This window comes from Rhinopithecus roxellana, chromosome 15 (genome assembly GCF_007565055.1).
Source record: "Rhinopithecus roxellana isolate Shanxi Qingling chromosome 15, ASM756505v1, whole genome shotgun sequence".
In the NCBI taxonomy this organism is placed as follows: domain Eukaryota; kingdom Metazoa; phylum Chordata; class Mammalia; order Primates; family Cercopithecidae; genus Rhinopithecus; species Rhinopithecus roxellana.
The window spans coordinates 45,880,793-45,900,548 of record NC_044563.1 but is presented as its reverse complement, the minus strand read 5'-3'; the positions used below and the strand labels follow the sequence as shown (position 1 = coordinate 45,900,548).

The 19,756-nt window shown below is 40.6% G+C and overlaps 1 protein-coding gene across 3 annotated transcripts in view; it reads left to right on the top strand.

The window, feature by feature from the left end:
• Positions 1-19,483, top strand: part of CCDC83 (coiled-coil domain containing 83) — a 72,905-nt gene extending 53,422 nt beyond the window's left edge. The window contains exons 7-11 of one of the 3 annotated variants that reach the window (XM_030918444.1): positions 10,072-10,193; positions 11,436-11,527; positions 14,189-14,269; positions 14,799-15,004; positions 18,818-18,979. In XM_030918444.1, coding sequence (XP_030774304.1) covers positions 10,072-10,193; positions 11,436-11,527; positions 14,189-14,269; positions 14,799-15,004; positions 18,818-18,979 — 663 coding nt within the window. Of the gene's footprint in view, positions 1-10,071; positions 10,194-11,435; positions 11,528-14,188; positions 14,270-14,798; positions 15,005-18,817 lie in introns of all 3 variants that reach the window. The other 2 variants (XM_030918445.1, XM_030918446.1) reach the window with 2 other exon arrangements.
• The last annotated feature ends 273 nt before the right edge of the window (positions 19,484-19,756 follow it).

Genomic DNA, 19,756 nt, shown 5'->3' with positions numbered 1-19,756 from the left:
GGCCCCCATTTCCAGCTTTGGAAAGAGACCAAGAACTGTGTGTGCTACCTCCCAAGCATGCCGGCCCTTAGGTCAAACATCTCCCAAATATTGTATTAATTCCTTCTGTTTACAGTGCCTAACTATAATATTTTTTCTCATCCTTTGACATCTGAAAAATCATAAATTTTCCTTAAGGCATTCAAGCTTGTAATCAACATAATTATCTCTCAACATATGAGATCCTAAAACACCAAACCCTAGCTTTGTAATTTAGTATTATGGACTTAAATGGTTTTACTAAATTGTTTGAGGCAGATTAATAATATATGCCTTTCTTTCTGACTTCAAGCCACCAGCAATATTTAAGCCTTTTCCATGGGACTGGTATTGCTTTATAATTATTGGTGGTTTTTATCACTGGATTATAAGCTCTCTTGAGGGAAGGAGCCAAGGCTTATTCACCCTTGCATCCTTCTATATCTAGCTCTGAACCTTGCCCATAATAAGAATTTATGGCCGGGCGTGGTGGCTCATGCCTATAATCCCAGGTGTGATGATGAAACCCCGTCTCTACTAAAAAAAAAAAAAAAAAAAAATAGCTGGGCGTGATGGCTGGTGCCCGTGGAAGGCATCCATGGAGGCTGAGGCAGGAAATCGCCTGAACCCAGGAGGCAGAGGCTGTGGTGAGCCAAGATCGTGCCACTGCATTCCAGTCTGGGTGACACAGCATAAATAAATAAATAAATAAATAAATAAATAAATAAATAAATAAATAAATAATTGACCGGGTGGCTCACGTCTGTAATCCCAGCACTTTCGGAGGCCAAAGCAAGCAGCCCGGGAGTTTGAGACCAACCTAGGCAACATGATGAAACCCTGTCTCCATCTCTACAAAAAATACCAAAAAAAAAAAAAAAAAAAAAAAATTAGCCAGGTGTGGTGGCACACCTGCAGTTTTGCTACTCAGGAGGCTGAGGTGGGAGGATCACCTGAGCCCCAGGAGGTTGAAGGTGAAGTAAGCTGAGATGATACCACTTCACTCCAGCCTGGGTGACAGAGCAAGCCCTATCTCATGTTTTTAGGTTTTTTTTTTTTTTTTTTTTTTTTTCTGGAGATAGGGTCTTTCTCTGTCACCCAGGCTGAAGTGTCATGGTGCAATCAAGCTCACTATAACATTGAATTTGTGGGCTCAAGCAATCCTCCTGCCTCAGTCTCCCAAGTAGTCCAGGTGCACACCACTATACCCAGCTAATTTTTTATTTTTATTTTTGGTTTCTCTGTTATTTGCTAAGAATTCATGCATTTAATAAAAGATCATGTGATAGAGATATGCATGTGGTAACATACTGAATGTTTTAAGATACCAAAATACAGTTAAATTTCAGTGACAAAGCAGAAAATGTTATCATCTCCTTCTAAGTACCCATCTCAGTTACACTCTTGGCAGCTCTTGACAAGAGATACTGAATCTAAACCCCTGTGCTTTTTTTCTTTCATCATATTCCCTCAAGACTTTTATTACTTCCTCCAGTTTATATCACCACTATTCTCACCAGCATACCTCTTTCTATTATATGCTCTTGCTTCTAATTCTCCTGTTGCTCTGTTCTGTCACCATGAGCACCTCCTAACCCAGCACCTGTGTAGCTCATGCTGCTTTGGGTGGTGGAGAGGTGAGTTTGGAGGTTCTATCTAGTAACATTCTTCTATATACTCTTCCCACTATCAAGCCCTCTTTGGACAAAAGTTATCAAAATACACTTTTTTCTTTTTTTTTTATGAGACAGAGTCTCACTCTGTTACCCAGGCTGGAGTGCAGTGGCATGATCTCAGCCTGAGACCTCCACTTACCGGGTTCAAGTGATTCTCCTGCCTCAGCCTCCCAACAAAATACACTTCTTAAAAACAGATAAAAACTGGGATTCCCCCCTCAAGATGGCCGATTAGGAACAGCTCCAGTCTACAGCTCCCAGCATGAGTGACCCAGAAGATGGGTGATTTCTGCATTTCCTTTTTTTTTTTTTTTTTTTTTTTTTGAGACGGAGTCTCGCTGTGTCGCCCAGGCTGGAGTGCAGTGGCTGGATCTCAGCTCACTGCAAGCTCCGCCTCCTGGGTTCATGCCATTCTCCTGCCTCAGCCTCCCGAGTAGCTGGGACTACAGGTGCCCGCCACCACGCCCGGCTAGTTTTTTGTATTTTTTAGTAGAGACGGGGTTTCACTGTGTTAGCCAGGATGGTCTCGATCTCCTGACCTCATGATCTGCCCATCTCGGCCTCCCAAAGTGCTGGGATTACAGGCTTGAGCCACCGTGCCCGGCGATTTCTGCATTTCCAACTGAGGTACCAGGTTCATCTCACTGGGACTTGTCACACAGTGGATGCAGGACAGTGGGTGCAGCACATGGAGCATAAACCAAAGCAGGGAGAAGCTTTGCCTCACCGGGGAAACACAACGGGGAAGGGAATTCCCTTTCCTAGCCAAGAGAAGCTGTGAAAGATGGCACCTGGAAAATCAGGTCACTCCCACCCTAATACTGCACGTTTCCAACAGTCTTAGCAAACCACACACCAGCAGATTATATCCCACACTTGGATTAGAGGGTCCCACACCCACAGAGTCTCACTCCCTACTAGCACAGCAGTCTGAGATCGAACTGCAAGGCAGCAGCGAGGCTGGGGGAGGGGCACCCACCTTTGCTGAGGCTTGAGTAGGTAAACAAAGCAGCCAGGAAGTTTGAACTGGGTAAAGCCCACTACAGCTCAAGGAGGCCCGCCTGCGTCTGTAGACTCCACCTCTGGGGGCAGGGAATAGTGGAACAAAAGGCAGCAGAAACTTGTACAGACTTAAATGTCCCTGTCTGACAGCTTTGAAGAGAGTAGTGCTTCTCCCAGCATGGAGTCTGAGATCTGAGAACAGACAGACTGCCTCCCCAAGTAGGTCTCTGACCCCCGAGTAGCCTAACTGGGAGGCACCTCCCAGTAGGGGTTGACTGACACCTCATACGGCCAGGTGGCCCTCTGAGATGAAGCTTCCAGAGGAATGATCAAGCAGCAACATTTGCTGTTCTGCAATATTTGATGTTCTGCAGCCTCCACTGGTAATACGCAGGCAAACAGGTCTGGAGTGGACCTCCAGCAAACTCCAACAGACCTGCAGCTGAGGGTCCTGACTGTTAGAAGGAAAACTAACAAACAGAAAGGACATCCACACCAAAACCCCATCTGTACATCACCATCATCAAAGACCAAAGGTACATAAAAACACAAAGATGGGGAGAAACTAGAGCAGAAAAGCTGAAAATTCTAAAATTCAGAGCACCTCTTCTCCTCCAAAGGAATGTGGCTTCTCGCCAGCAACGGAACAAAGCTGCAAGGAAAATGACTTTGATGAGTTGAGACAAGAAGGCTTCAGATGACTGGTAATAACAAATTTCTCCAAGCTAAAGGATGATGTTCAAACCCATCGCAAAGAAGCTAAAAACCTTGAAAAAAGAAAAGACAAATGGTTACCTAGAATAAACAGCATAGAGAAGACCTTAAATGAGCTGATGGAGCTGAAAACCATGGCACGAGAACTATATGACACATGCACAAGCTTCAGTAGCCAATTCAATCAACTGGAAGAAAGGGTATCAGTGATTGAAGATCAAATGAATGAAATGAAGCAAGAAGAGAAGTTTAGAGAAAAACAGTAAAAAGAAACATACAAAGCCTCCAAGAAACATGGGACTATCTGAAAAGACCAAATCTACATCTGATTGGTGTAACTGAAAGTGACAGGGAAAATGGAACCGAATTGGAAAACACTCTTCAGGATATTATCCAGGAGAACTTCCCCAACCTAGCAAGGCAGGCCAAAATTCAAATTCAGGAAATACAGAGAATGCCACAAAGATACTCCTCGAGAAGAGCAACTACAAGACACATAATTGTCAGATTCACCAAAGTTGAAATGAAGGAAAAAATGTAAAGGGCAGCCAGAGAGAAAGGTTGGATTACCCACAAAGAGAAGCCTATCAGACTAATAGTGGATCTCTTGGCAGAAACTCTATAAGCCAGAGAGAGTGGGGGCCAATATTCAACATTCTTAAAGAAAAGAATTTTCAACCCAGAATTTCATATCCAGCCAAACTAAGCTTCATAAGTGAAGGAGAAATAAAATCCTTTACAGACAAGCAAATGCTAAGAGATTTTGTCACACCAGGCCTGCCCTACAAGAGCTCCTGAAGGAAGCACTAAACATGGAAAGGAACAACGGGTACCAGCCACTGCAAAAATATGCCAAATTGTAAAGGCCATCGATGCTAGGAAGAAACTGCAGCAACTAACAAGCAAAATAACCAGCTAACATCATAATGACAGGATCAAACTCACACATAACAATATTAACCTTAAATGTAAATGGGCTAAATACTGCAATCAAAAGACACAGACTGGCAAATTGGATAAAGAGTCAAGACCCATCAGTGTGCTTTATATAGGAGACCCATCTCACGTGCAGAGACACACATAGGCTCAAAATAAAGGGATGGAGGAAGATCTACCAACAAATGGAAAACAAACAAACAAACAAACAAAAAAGCAGGGGTTGCAATCCTAGTCTCTGATAAAACAGACTTTAAACCAACAAAGATCAGAAGAGACAAAGAAGGCCATTACATAATGGTAAATGGATCAATTCAACAAGAAGAGCTAACTATCCTAAATATATACGTACCCAATACAGGAGCACCCAGATTCATAAAGCAAGTCCTTAGAGACCTACAAAGAGACTTAGATTCCCACACAATAATAATGGGAGACTTTAACACCCCACTGTTAACATTAGACAGATCAATGAGACAGAAAGTTAACAAGGATATCCAGGAATTGAACTCACTCTGCACCAAGTGGACCTAACAGACATCTACATAACTCTCCACCCCAAATCAACAGAATATACATTCTTCTCAGCACCACATAGCACTTACTCCAAAATTGACCACCTAGTTGGAAGTAAAGCATTCCTCAGCAAATGGAAAAGAATAGAAATTAAAACAAACTGTCTCTCAGACCACAGTGCAATCAAACTAGAACTAAGGATTAAGAAACATTCAAAACCACTCAACGACATAGAAACTGAACAATCTGCTCCTGAATGACTGCTGGGTAAATAACAAAATGAAGGCAGAAATAAAGATGTTCTTTGAAACCAGTGAGAACAAAGACACAACATATCAGAATGTCTGGGACACATTTAAAGCAGTGTATAGAGGGAAATTTATAGCACTAAATACCCACAAGAGAAAGCAGGAAAGATCTAAAACCGACACCCTAACATCACAATTAAAAGAACTAGAGAAGCAAGAGCAAACACATTCAAAAGCTAGCAGAAGGCAAGAAATAACTAAGATCAGAGCAGAACTGCAGGAGATAGAGACACAAAAAAACCCTTCAAAAAATCAATGAATTCAGGAGCTCGTTTTTTGAAAAGATCAACAAAATTGATAGACTGCTAGCAAGACTAATAAAGAAGAAAAGAGAGAAGAATCAAATAGATGCAACAAAAAATGATAAAGTGGATATCACCATTGATCCCACAGAAATAGAAACTACCATCAGAGAATACTATAAACACCTCTATGCAAATAAACCAGAAAATCTAGAAGAAATGGATAAATTCCTGGACACATACATCCTCCCAAGACTAAACCAGAAAGAAGTTGAATCCCTGAATAGACCAATAACAGGCTCTAAAATTGAGGCAAATAATTAATAACCTACCAACCAAAAAAAGTCCAGGATGAGACGGATTCACAGCCAAATTCTACCAGAGGTTCAAAGAGGAGTTGGTGCCATTCCTTCTGAAACGATTTCAATCAATAGAAAAAGAGGGAATCCTCCCTAACTCATTTTATGAGACCAGCATCATCCTGATACCAAAGCCTGGCAAAAACACAACAAAAAAAGATAATTTTAGACCAATATCCCTGATGAACATCGATGCAATAATCCTCAACAAAATACTGGCAAACCAAATCCAACAGCACATCAAAAAGCTTATCCACCACGAGCAAGTTGGCATCATCCTTGGGATGCAAGGCTGGTTCAACATACACAAATCAATCAATGTAATCCATCATATAAACAGAACCAAAGACAAAAACCACATGATTATCTCAATAGATGCAGAAAAGGCCTTCGACAAAATTCAACAGCCCTTCATGCTAAAAACTCTCAATAAATTAGGTATTGATGGGACGTATCCCAAAATAATAAAAGCTATTTATGATAAACCCACAGCCAATATCATACTGAAGGGGCAAAAACTGGAAGCATTCCCTTTGAAAACTGGCACAAGACAAGGATGCCCTCTTTCACCACTCCTATTCAACACAGTGTTGGAAGTTCTGTCCAGGGCAATCAGGCAGGAGATAGAAATAAAGGGTATTCAATTAGGAAAAGAGGAAGTCAAATTGTCCCTGTTTGCAGATGACATGATTGTATATTTAGAAAACCCATTATCTCAGCCCAAAATCTCCTTAAGCTCATAAGCAACTTCGGCAGTCTCAGGATACAAAATCAATGTGCAAAATCACAAGCATTCCTATACACTAATTAACAGGCAAACAGAGAGCCAAATCATGAGTGAACTACCATTCACAATTGCTTCAAAGAGAATAAAATACCTAGGAATACAACTTACAAGGGATGCTAAGGACCTCTTCAAGGAGAACTACAAACCACTGCTCAGTGAAATCAAAGAGGACACTAACAAATGGAAGAACATACCATGCTCATGGATAGGAAGACTCAATATCGTGAAAATGGCCATACTGCCCAAGGTTATTTATAGATTCAATGCCATCCCCATCAAGCTACCAATGACTTTCTTCACAGAATTGGAAAAAACTACTTTAAAGTTCATATGGAACCAAAAAAGAGCCCATATTACCAAGACAATCCTAAGGAAAAGAACAAAGCTGGAGGCAATATGCTACCTGACTTCAAACTATACTACAAGGCTACAGTAACCAAAACAGCATGGTAGTGGTACCAAAACAGAGATGTAGTCCAATGGAACAGAACAGAGCCCTCAGAAATAATACCACACATCTACAATCATCTGGTCTTTGACAAACCTGACAACAACAAGAAATGGGGAAATGATTCCCTGTTTAATAAATGGTGCTGGGAAAACTGGCTAGCCATATGTAGAAAACTGAAACTGGATCCCTTCCTTACACCTTATACAAAAATTAATTCAAGATGGATGAAAGGCTTAAATGTTAGACCTAAAACCATAGAAACCCTAGAAGACAACCTAGGCAGTACCATTCAGGACATAGGCATGGGCAAAGACTTCATGTCTGAAACACCAAAAGCAATGGCAACAAAAGCCAAAATTGACAAATGGGATCTAATTAAACTAAAGAGCCTCTGCACAGCAAAAGAAGCTATTGTCAGAGTGAAAAGGCAACCTACAGAATGGGAGAAAATTTTTGCAATCTACCCATCTGACAAAGGGCTAATATCCAGAATCTACAAAGAACTTAAAACAAATTTATAAGGAAAAATCAAACGACCCCATCAAAAAGTGGGCAAAGGATATGAACAGACACTTCTCAAAAGAAGACATTTATGCAGCCAACAGACACATGAAAAAAGGCTCATCATCACTGACCCTCAGAGAAATGCAAATCAAAACCACAATGAGATACCATCTCATACCTGTCAGAATGGCGATCATTAAAAAGTCAGGAAAAAAAAAAAAAAAACCCCATCAAAAAGTGGGCAAAGGATATGAACAGACATTTCTCAAAAGAAGACATTCATACAGCCAACAGACACATGAAAAAATGCTCATCATCACTGGCCATCAGAGAGATGCAAATCAAAACCACAATGAGATACCATCTCACACCAGTTAGAACGGCAATCATTAAAAAGTCAGGAAACAACAGGTGCTGGAGAGGATGTGGAGAAATAGGAACACTTTTACTCTGTTGGTGGGATTGTAAACTAGTTCAACCATTATGGAAAACAGTATGGCAATTCCTCAAGGATCTAGAACTAGATGTACCATATGACCCAGCCATCCCACTACTGGGTATATACCCAAAGGATTATAAATCATGCTGCTATAAAGACACATGCACACGTATGTTTATTGCGGCACTATTCACAATAGCAAAGACTTGGAATCAACCCAAATGTCCATCTGTGACAGACTGGATTAAGAAAATGTGGCACATATACACCATGGAATATTATGCAGCCATAAAAAAGGATGAGTTTGCGTCCTTTGTAGGGACATGGATGCAGCTGGAAACCATCATTCTTAGCAAACTATCACAAGAACAGAAAACCAAACATCGCATGTTCTCACTCATAGGTGGGAACTGAACAATGACATCACTTGGACTCGGGAAGGGGAACATCACACATCAGGGCCTATCATGGGGAGGGGGGAGGGGTGAGGGATTGCATTGGGAGTTATACCTGATATAAATGACGAATTGATGGGTGCTGACGAGTTGATGGGTGCAGCACACCAACATGGCACAAGTATACATATGTAACAAACCTGCAGGTTATGCACATGTACCCTAGAACTTAAAGTATAATAATAAAAAAAAAAAAAAGTCAGGAAACAACAGGTGCTGGAGAGGATGTGGAGAAATAGGAACACTTTTACACTGTTGGTGGGACTGTAAACTGGTTCAACCATTGTGGAAGACAGTGTGGCAATTCCTCAAGGATCTAGAACTAGAAATAGCATTTGACCCAGCAACCCTATGACTGGGTATATACCAAAAGGATTATAAATCATGCTGCTGTAAAGACACATGCACACGTACGTTTATTGCGGCACTATTCCCAATAGCAAAGACTTGGAACCAACCGAAATGTCCATCAATGATAGACTGGATTAAGAAAATGTGGCACATATACACCATGGAATACTATGCAGCCATAAAAACAGATGAGTTCATGTCCTTTGTAGGGACATGGATGAAACTGGAAACCATCATCCTAAGCAAACTATCGCAGGGACAGAAAACCAAACACCACATGTTCTCACTCATAGGTAGGAATTGAACAATGAGAATACTTGGACACAGGATGGGGAACATCACACACCAGGGCCTGTCATGGAGTGTGGGGAGGAGGGAAGGATAGTATAAGGAGATATACCTAATGTAAATGACAAGTTAATAGGTGCAGCACATGGACATGGCACATGTATACATATGTAACAAACCTGCACGTTGTGCACATGTACCCTAGAACTTAAAGTATAATAAAAAATAAATAAATCAATAAAAAGAAAAATAAAAAATAAAAACAGATGAAAACTCTGGCAACAGAACCAGGACATTTTTTCCTATTTGAATTAGCCACATTATTTTTCTTCTCCTTTTTTACAGGCCCAATTAATGTACCAAAGTTAGTCCATTTCTTCAGTAAACATTAAGCCATGTTTTCTTAGTTATCTCTGCCTCTGGCTCATATCTAAGTTCAGCAGTGTTTTTGAAGAGTAGAAAAGGACAATTCCTGCTATTCTATAATAACTGCCTAACTATTCAGACAGGTTCTACTGATGATCTAAAAATGATTTCCACCTATTCCTTTTTAGGGAGGAAGGACAAAGCAAGCCCGGTAATAAATGATACACAATAGGTCTTCCCCTCAGGCAAATGCTCTTTTAGAAGTTGAGTTTACTATAGAAAACTTAATAGAACTTGGCGGGGCATGGTGGCTCACACCTGTAATCCCAGCACTTTGGGAGGCCGAGGTGGGCAGATCTCCTGAAGTCAGGAGTTCCAGACCAGCCTGACCAACGTGGAGGAACCCTGTTTCTAATAAAAATACAAAATTAGCTGGGCATGGTGGCACATGCCTGTAATCCCAGCTACTCAGGAGGCTGAAGCAGGAGAACTGCTTGAACCCGGGAGGTGGAGGTTGCAGTGAGCCAAGATTGCACCACTGCACTCCAGCGTGGCGACAAAAGTGAAACTCTTGTCTTAAAAAAAAAAAAGAAAGAAAAGAAAACTTAATAGAACTGAATCAATAAGTACCGACATTCATTCCCTCCTTCTGAGAACAGGTTGCAATTCACAGGAAGGAAGTTGAAGAATTAGAAAATGCTATTCATGAACTGGAAGCAGAAAATTTGGTGCTTATTGATCAACTATTCAATTGTAGACTTGTGGATCTCAAGATACCCAGGTGAAAATTGTTAATATATATAGAGTATTTTGTAAACATTTGTATCTACTGTAAAAAGTTGCTTTAAAAAAAAAAAAAAGATGATTTAATTCTTCAGTGCTCCAGCAGTAGTCAAAAAGAAAGTAACACACAAAATGGATGAAGGTATAGGATTATTACTATTGACCGTTGGTACAATGTAAAGTTTGGCTTGGTTTTTCTTGCAATGCACTGGAGTCCCAATAGCCAGCACATAACATGAACATCATAACTGCCAACATTCTGGAGCCTCCAGACCAGCAGGGATAATGGTCATGAAAGTAAGTACATAACAGTACAGCAGAAGATGGAGGACGTAGAGAGTTAGCACAGAGGAAGAGGTGATCCACTTGCTGGAAGTTTCATGGAGGTGATCTGGGCTCCTATGTATTGTAGAATTATTTCTTTTGGTTGAAAGAATCAAAACTACTCTGGAGGCCGAGAAAAGAGTTTGGCATTTCAAGTCACATTTGTTCTTGCACACAAGAAACCAAGTGGTGCATACACCTTATAAAGGTATGTATGTTTGGTTAGCTGCTTTCCTTATCTGACAAAAAAGTCTTAATATATTAATCCTGACAGAAACCTAGGGCCCTTGAATATAAAATTAAAATTCAAAATGGCACTCATAATTTAGACAAGTAGTCAAAACCAAAAAATAATCTAATAGCATGTTTAGGAAGAGAGGGTAAGTCACACAAATGTAGGGTGCATGTGTGCAAGTATGGGAGAGAAATGTCTAGGTCTAGGAATTAAAGCAGATGTTAAGTTGAACCTGGGGGAATAGCCAAGAAAAATTGTCTACACAAGTAGTTCCTATTGTTTGTGTGACATGGAAAACTACTATTTGAGACATGATCATGCATTTGTTATTTTTAAACTTTCTATTGTTTTCCAAGAAAGGTGGATACAGGTAAATTATGGGTTCCTTGTTTGCCAGGCTAAATGATGGGTATCAGGATACAAGATTAGAGAAATTGGGAGATAAGCTGGGTGGGGCAGGATAGAGGAATGAGGCCATCTGCCCTTTTTGCATGAGTACTTGTGTGCTTCAGAGACAGTAGATACCAATATAGATGAGATGAGGCTGAATGAGGACTGATTACTGAACTCCTGTATGTCCAGTCTCTTCAGCTGATGCCCTAGAGGGCCCCTCAGGGGTAGGTGCTCACTGTTGCCCAGTAGGCAATGCTCCCTTTTGCCAGCCCTCCTCTCTGTGATCAGGTCTCCAGTGCTACATTCCTGTCCCACCTCTAATCCTCGTCATCTGCTGCTGCTGCCTTTGGAATCATGTTTAATCTCTGCCAGGCATTCCTGGAATGTGGTTTCTAACTACTGCTATACCTGCTGTCCACTGCCTTCTTTTCTGAACTGGCTAAACTTTAGGAAAGAGCTACCCTCTAAACTGCCAGACTTGTGTCTCTACCTGGATCAACTCAGTCTGGTATATTTGATTTTGTTCTGACATGGTTGTAAAGTGCTAATAATTCTTAAAAAAGGGAATTATTTCATAGGCCAGAGGGGACTTGGCAAGAACAGAATGGGAGATTGAGAAACTTTTAATGGGGATTTTTCATTGAGTTGTTTACTGTGCAGTATATAATTTAACCTCATCCTCGCTCTTCCCCGTAAAAATCTTCTGTAAAATCCACATTGTTCATCAGTGCTTTAGGGGCTGGCTTTCCTTACTGAGAGGAATGGAATGCTTAGTCTAGCTTCAGAGTTGGAAGAAATGAAGGCAAAATATTTCCAAGGGAAAAGAAACAGCATGGGTGACATTTATAGGAACTGATATATGTGTCCTTGCTATATGCTTCCACAACACCCTGAACTTTTCCTTTGTAACCAACCTTTATCACACTTTTGATTACTTATTTAATGTCTGCTGCTTTACTAGATTGTAAACTCTCTGAGGCAACTGTTTTTGGACACTTTAGAAAGACCCGCATAAAGAAACCGGAAAATGTGAAAGCCCTCAGTTATCTACTAGACTTCTTATGCAGAAAGACAACCTGAGGGCGTTCAGGAGCTTTTACTGTACCCATTTCCAAGCCAAAGGAATATTACACATATTATATTTTATGGTAACTTCCCCCTCCATCTCTTTGTTGAGGATTAAGTTTTGTAAAATACTAGTAGGGTGGTAAGAAATAGACATGAACTGTCTCCAGTGGACACAGAAGAAGTTCTATTTTCCTATTTGGATGAGGAATGGGATACTGTGGTTAACAGAGTTACCACATTTCCTATGTAGAGCTACTCAAACTTTTTCCCATCACAACTCACATAGAATGTCATAGGATTTGTTTGACACACTGGGACAAACAGATGAGGAAACTGTCAGCCAGAGGTGACTGCCCGGGACTCCAGTGCCACAGGGCTGAGGCTAAGTGGGCCAATACCTACAAATCTAACACTAACTTACAATAAGAACATCTTTTGAACTATTTTCCATATCATTAAGTATCAAGTGTTGTTACCCTGTAGTAGTACAGAAGTGACAGTAAACTAGTGATTAATAGAAAAAGCTAGATTCCTGAAGGTTATGGCATTTAGAAAGATCTTAATTGTTCACAATGGTAAAACTAGGAAAGAAAAGAATTCTATAGCCTCAGACATGTCTCCCTGCAGACCACAGCTACATGTGAAACTTATCTTTACTAAGGTACCTTTACTAAACTTGCCTTAACTAAAGTTAAGTTTTTAGAAGGTTTCATAGGTGTAAATATTTTATGTAGTTACAGTATTTGCTGGAGCCATTAGCATCTGGATAACACTTTATTCATGTTCTTAAATAACTGACAGCCTCTAATTTAAGGGACTCACTTTGGTTGCTTAGCTGCTAAGCATGAAGGGTTGTTTGCACATTTGCAAGTGTTCAATTACTTCCTGCTGTCTTCAGGTAAACCTCATGGAAATGCCATACAGAGTTTTCAAAGCATCATATTTTCTGATTAAAAATTCAGCGGACACTCTAAAAAGGAGAGCACAGAATTAAACAATGTAGAGAGAGCTACAACAGCATATGGACATCAATTCACTGCTTGTAGGTGAAGCATACCACTAAATGAAAGCCAGGACCTAGATGGCATCTTGGATTCCTACTGCTCGCTTTCTCTTTCTCTCTTCATTTCAAAACCATGTCTTTCAGGCCACTATCATTCCACACCGGAAATACTACAACAGTGACCTGACTAGTGCCACGCTCACTCTCATTTTTTTTGAACTTTAAGTGTGTTATTCCCTTATTTGGAATGCTCTTCTTTCACCCCTAGCTCTTCCCTGGCAAGCACCTCCAGGTTCAAGACTGTATTAGTCCATTCTCATGCTGCTATAAAAAAACTGCATAAGACTGAGTAATTTAGAAAGGAAAGAGGTTTAATTGACTCACAGTTCTACCAGGCTGGGGAGGACTCAGGAAACAGATTTATGGCAGAAGGAGAAGCAAATATGACCTTCTTCACATGGCAGCAGGAAGAAGTGCAGAGCGAAGGCTGGGGAAAAGCCCCTTATAAATTATCAGATCTCATGAGAACTCACTAACATGAGAACAGCATGAAGGTAACTGCCCCCATAATTCACTTACCTCCCACTGGGTCCCTCTCCCACAACACATGCAGATTATGCAAACTACAGTTCATGATGCGATTTGGGTGGGCCTAGCTAAACCATATCAAAGACTAAGCTCAGGTTTCATCCAGGAAAACTTTGCTTCCTCCTAAAGCTGACTCAGGTGCTGCTTCTTTCTGCATCCCAGCATTCTCACACTATGCTAATTACCCATCATGGTACACATCATGACTTTAAAATACTGTAAGGCTGTCTGTCACCCCATTGGACTTTATGCTCCTCAGGGTAGAAATTATGTATCATTTTTCATCTATGCATTTCTAGCACCTAGTAGAGAGATAGACCCTAGTAAGCATGCAATACAATATTTATTGACTGATAGACTGTTTTTCTTATTTGTTCTTTTAGGCGACTATATCTTACCCAAGCTGCTGGACTAGAAGTGCCACCTGAAGAAATGCCTTTGGAATTGCCAGAAACACATATAGGTATTATTTTATTGCAATAATGATGGTGATTTTTTTCAAACTCTTGTTTTTCTATTTAAAATACACTTAACTATTGTGAGCAGGTGCCCCACATACAAAAGTTATTCAGAGACTAGTTACCTGCCAGCTTCTCTCAGTTTCTCCTCTTGCAGTGCTTGTCCTAATCTATCTCCTCTCTGCAGTACCACTTTCAAATGAAGGTCACTATGTTTCACAGTAAATTAAATAAATACTGGTGGAGAGGGATGAGGCTGCTATCTACACTGGCAAGGTTTAGGGCCCTATTTAGCCAACCAAAATGACAACATATACATAGGCACCAATATAATTACTTTAACTTATTAGCTGACAGAAAGAAATACAACTTGGAGTTTCTACAAATGGGACTCCCTCTTACTATAATACATAAATTCTACATTTGCAGTTCTCAAAGTTCTATCCAATTTAAAATGTGACAAAGTATGAATTGCATTTTTATTTTTATATGTTCAAAATGTATACATAATTAATTCCTTTGTATTCATCCAAGAAGAGAAGTCAGAATTGCAACCCATAGAAGTAGAAAGTAGAGACTTGATGTCCTCATCAGATGAAAGCAGTACCTTACATCTTAGTCATGAAAATAGCATCGAAGATCTCCAGTATGTAAAGACAGATAAAGAGGAAAACTCATGCACAGAGTTTGGGGACACTGATATGAAGTACTTACTATATGAGGATGAGAAGGATTTCAAGGTAAGATTCATAAGAACGTAACTTTGACTACCAAGAAAACGCTGTTTTATTAATTGAGAAAATTAACCTAAAATATGGATATTGAAAATTCCATTTGCAATTATTAGTAAAATTGGCCCACCATTCATATCTCTCATTTGGATACCATTTTCACTCCTACTCTTGCCCAATTTGCTTCCATTATTCCTTTGTAGGCCTTCATTAATAGTATATAAAGTAAGTTATCTAATGCTACATAACAATCCCAAAAACCTAGTAGCTTATAACAATAACTATTCTCCCTTAGGGCTCTGTTGGTTAGAAATTTAGGAAGGGCTCCACTAGACAGTTCTCACTTGGTGGACTCTCAGTCAGTTGCAACCATATGTTGGCTAGGGCTGCACCCATCTGAAGGCTTGGTTTAGGCAGAAGTCTTTACTTCCAAGGTGGTTTGTTCATATGGCTAGCATGTTGATGCTAGCTAAACTGAAGGCCTCACTTCTTCTTCACATGTGCCTCCCCACAGGGTGTTTTGAATTTCCTTTGTTATAGTGTCCGTCTTCTCCCAAAACAAGCAATCCTAGAGACCAAGATAAAAGCAGCAGTTTGGCTGTGGTGGCTCATGTCTGTAATCCCAGCACTTTGGGAGGCTGAGGCGGGCGGATCACCTGCGGTCGGGAATTTGAGACCAGCCTGGCCAACATGGTGAAACCCCCTCTCTACTAAAAATACAAAAATTAGGCTGGGCACGGTGGCTCACGCCTGTAATCCCAGCACTTTGGGAGGCCGAGGAGGGTGGATCACGAGGTCGGGAAATGGAGACCATCCTGGCTAACACAGTGAAACCCCGTCTCTGCTAAAAATACAAAAAAATTAGCTGGGCATTGTGACAGGAGCCTGTAGTCCCAGCCACTTGGGAGGCTGAGGCAGGAAAATGGCGTGAACCTGGGAGGCAGAGCTTGCAGTGAGCCGAGATTGCACCACTGCACTCCAGCCTGGGCGACAGAGCAAGACTCCATCTCAAAATAAAAAAAAAAAAGAAAAAATTAGCTGGGCATGGTGGTGCGTGCCTGTAATCCCAGGTAGTTGGCAGGCTGAGGCAGGAAAATCGCTTGAACCTGGGAAGCAGAGGTTGCAATGAGCAGAGATAGCACCATTGTACTCCAGCCTGGGTGACAGAGTAAGACTCTGTCTCAAAAGAAAGAGAGAGAGAGAGACAGAGAGAGAGAGAGAGAAAGAGGAAGGAAGGAAGGAAGTAGAGAGAGAGAAAGAAAAGAAAGAAAGAAAGAAAGAAAGAAAGAAAGAAAGAAAGAAAGAAAGAAAGGAAGAAGGAAGGAAGGAAGGAAGGAAGGAAGGAAGGAAGGAAGGAAGGAAGGAAGGAAGGAAGGAAGGAAGGAAGGAAGGAAAAAGAAAGAAGGAAAGAAAGAAAGAAAAGAAAGAAAGAAAGAGTTAGTTTTATATGGCTTAGCCTTGGAAATCATACACTGTCACTTCCATCATATTCTACTGGTTGATGTAGTTACAAAGTTCCATCCAAGAGGAAGGAACATAGCTCCTACATCTTGATGGAGGAAGGTCAGTATCACATTGTAAGAGAAGCACATGGTATAGGATATGAATTAGGCTATCTTTGGAAAGTACAGATTGCACATATACCATTCATTAAAACCTGGAATATTAAGCCTTTTAATTTTAAAACTTCTTTCTAGTACATTCCAGTTACTCCCACAGCCATCCCTTGTTTTTTTTTTTTTTTTTTTTTTTTTTTTTTTTTTTTTTTTTTTTTTTTTTTTGAGATGGAGTCTCGCTGGGTCGCCCAGGCTGGAGTGCAGTGGCGCGATCTCGGCTCACTGCAAGCTCCGGACCTCCCGGGTTCACGCCATTCTCCCGCCTCAGCCTCCGAGTAGCTGGGACTACAGGCGCCCGCCACCTCGCCCGGCTAGTTTTTTGTATTTTTAGTGGAGACGGGGTTTCACCTTGTTAACCAGGATGGTCTCGATCTCCTGACCTCGTGATCCACCCGCCTCGGCCTCCCAAAGTGCTGGGATTACAGGCTTGAGCCACCGCGCCCGGCATCCCTTGTTATTTTCCCTCTTGGTACTTTAAAAGCTCTCCTAGAACTTAAAGTCTGGTAGTGGAAAAAATGATGTAAGAAAGCAGAAGAAACTGAATAAACCAACACAAACCATTTTAACTAACTACATTCAATCCTGCTGCCATCAAGTGATGATTTAAAGACTAAAGTTCTAGTTCCTCTAGCACTGAAACGCCTCCATGAGTATCTTGGAATCATGACTCCTGGGATGTCGTGATGATCTCAGGCTAGTGGACAGTTGTCTACAAAATCCCCAAATTGCATACCATTTGGTTGAATGAAAGACCTTACTTCCCATGAAAGTTTTTGATGTAGTCAAACTGCCATGGCCATGGTGTATTACTTGAGAATTCTCTTCCCAGTGATTCTGAAATATGTGGTAGGTCTCCATCAACTTGCTTTTTTCCTATCTTTCATTTATTACAACTACATATTTTGAAAGCTAAATAGAATTATATGTATTTTGAGAAATAAGACATCACCTTCCTTTTTCATTATTTGATTCTTCTAAACTCAAATAAATATTTATTGAGAACCCCACAACATGCCAGGTCCTTGTTAAATGCTTGTGCATTTAAGGGAGAGAACAGCAAGAAATGAAATCTTGAATATGCCTATACAGCAGGCCTTGCCCCCAAATCACTTATAGACTTGTAGAAGACAGGTAAGAAAATCAACAATTACCATATAAGAGTAAACAGACCACCTGTACCTGTGTCCCTGATCAGTCTGTGCTTATCATTGCACCCCAGGACTTGATACAGGGCCTGGCATATAGTGAACACCTGAGAAAGGTTTGCTAAAGTGATGTGTCCAAGGAATTAAAAAGCAAGAGTTATGGCATGGGAGACTTACTGGAGGAAGGGACATTGGGTAGGGCATGAGCTCTGTCCACCCAGTTTTGGGTTGGCTATGGATTTCATGTCAGTTAGACTTCTAATTCTGTTTGTTGATACCTTAGACTTGTAAACCAAAAGGTAGCTGAGACAGGTCTCAATCAATTTAGAAGCTGATTTTGCCAATGTTAAGGATAATACCTGGGAGGAAAAAAAAAAAACCTCAAAATCACAGAAACAGTGTGTGGTCTGTGCCTGTCTCCAAAGATGACTTGGAGGCCTTCAATATTTAAAGGAGAAAAGTGGGCTGGAGGGGAAGGCAGGAAGTTACAGTCATCCACATGTTGCAAGAGAAAAGGAGCAGGTAGGGGAACAGTCAATTATGTATTCACCTCGCACTTTACAAAAGATCAGGTGAACATAGAGTAGCTACCTGTGGAGACAGCAAACCTTTTATCTGGACGTATCTGCTTAGGAACAAAAGGAAAGGTAGTTGCTTACATGACTCAGCTTTCAGCTTAATTTTTTCCTTTTGGCAAAGTGAATTGGGGTCCCATGTTTTTATTTTCTTTTCACATACTGTAGATAGTTTTGCACTAACTATAGCCAGCATCCCTCCCCCATTAACCCACTATGAGACAAGCCTTCCAGCCTTGCTGCCTGCTTTTTAGGAGATCTTTCCTACTGTATATGCCCTACTGGGTATATAAGTTTACTGAGTGTTTTGTTTTTTTCTCATTTATAGTGGCTCTCATATTTCATGTTTTACACAGCATCAGGCAATTAGGGGGCAATGAACTCTGTCAGATAAAGGCCAACTGTAATAAAGCAAGCCTAATCTATCAAAGCTGGTAATTTGCTGAATCACTTCTCCTATTCTTTTTTTGTGTCTGTTCCCCATAGGATTATGTAAACTTGGGCCCCCTGGGAGTGAAGCTTATGAGTGTGAAGAGCAAGAAAATGCCCATTCATTTTCAAGAGAAGGAAATTCCAGTCAAACTCTATAAAGATGTCAGGAGCCCAGAAAGTCGCATCACATATAAGATGATGAAGTCTTTTCTCTAAGACTGAAAGCTGCAAAGGAAACATGACTTTTTCTTATAAATGTTCTTTGGAAACTAAAGTATATCCGTTGCCCATTTTACTTACACTTTGGCTCATTTTTAAACCAGTTGTTATTTCTAAAGGTCATAATTACATTTAAAATCAAAGGTATTCAGCTATTCATTTACTTGCATGGTATGAGTGACCAAAATGGAAGCACACTTTGTATTTCTACATTGAAGTATTCAGAAACATGACAGTAGCTTCAAGGTAGTCTCTGAGGTTCCTTTTCACACACAAAACATTCACTGATTAATCTGTGATTCCAATATGAAATAGTCCCATTAGAAATGTTTCTAAGAAAATCTTTGCATAGCATTGTCTACACATCTTTCCCTCTGAGGATGCTCAATGTGATAGATAGCCAGTCTGTAATTCAAATCAATTCTTCTTAGTTTAACCCTGTGTATTAGTCTGTTCTCATGCTGCTAATAAAGACATAATTGAGACTGTGTAATTTATAAAGGAGGTTTAATTGATTTACAGTTCCACATGGTTGGGGAGGCCTCACCATCATGGCAGAAGGTAAATGAGGAGCAAAGTCACATCATACGTGGTGGCAGGCAAGAGAGGGCTTGTGTAGGGGAATTCCCATTTATAAAACTATCAGATCTTGTGAGACTTATTCACTACTTCAAGAACAGTATGGGAAAAACCTGCCCCCATGATTCAATTACCCCCTACCAGGTCCCTCCCATGACACATGGGGATTATGGGAACTATAATTCAGGATGAGAT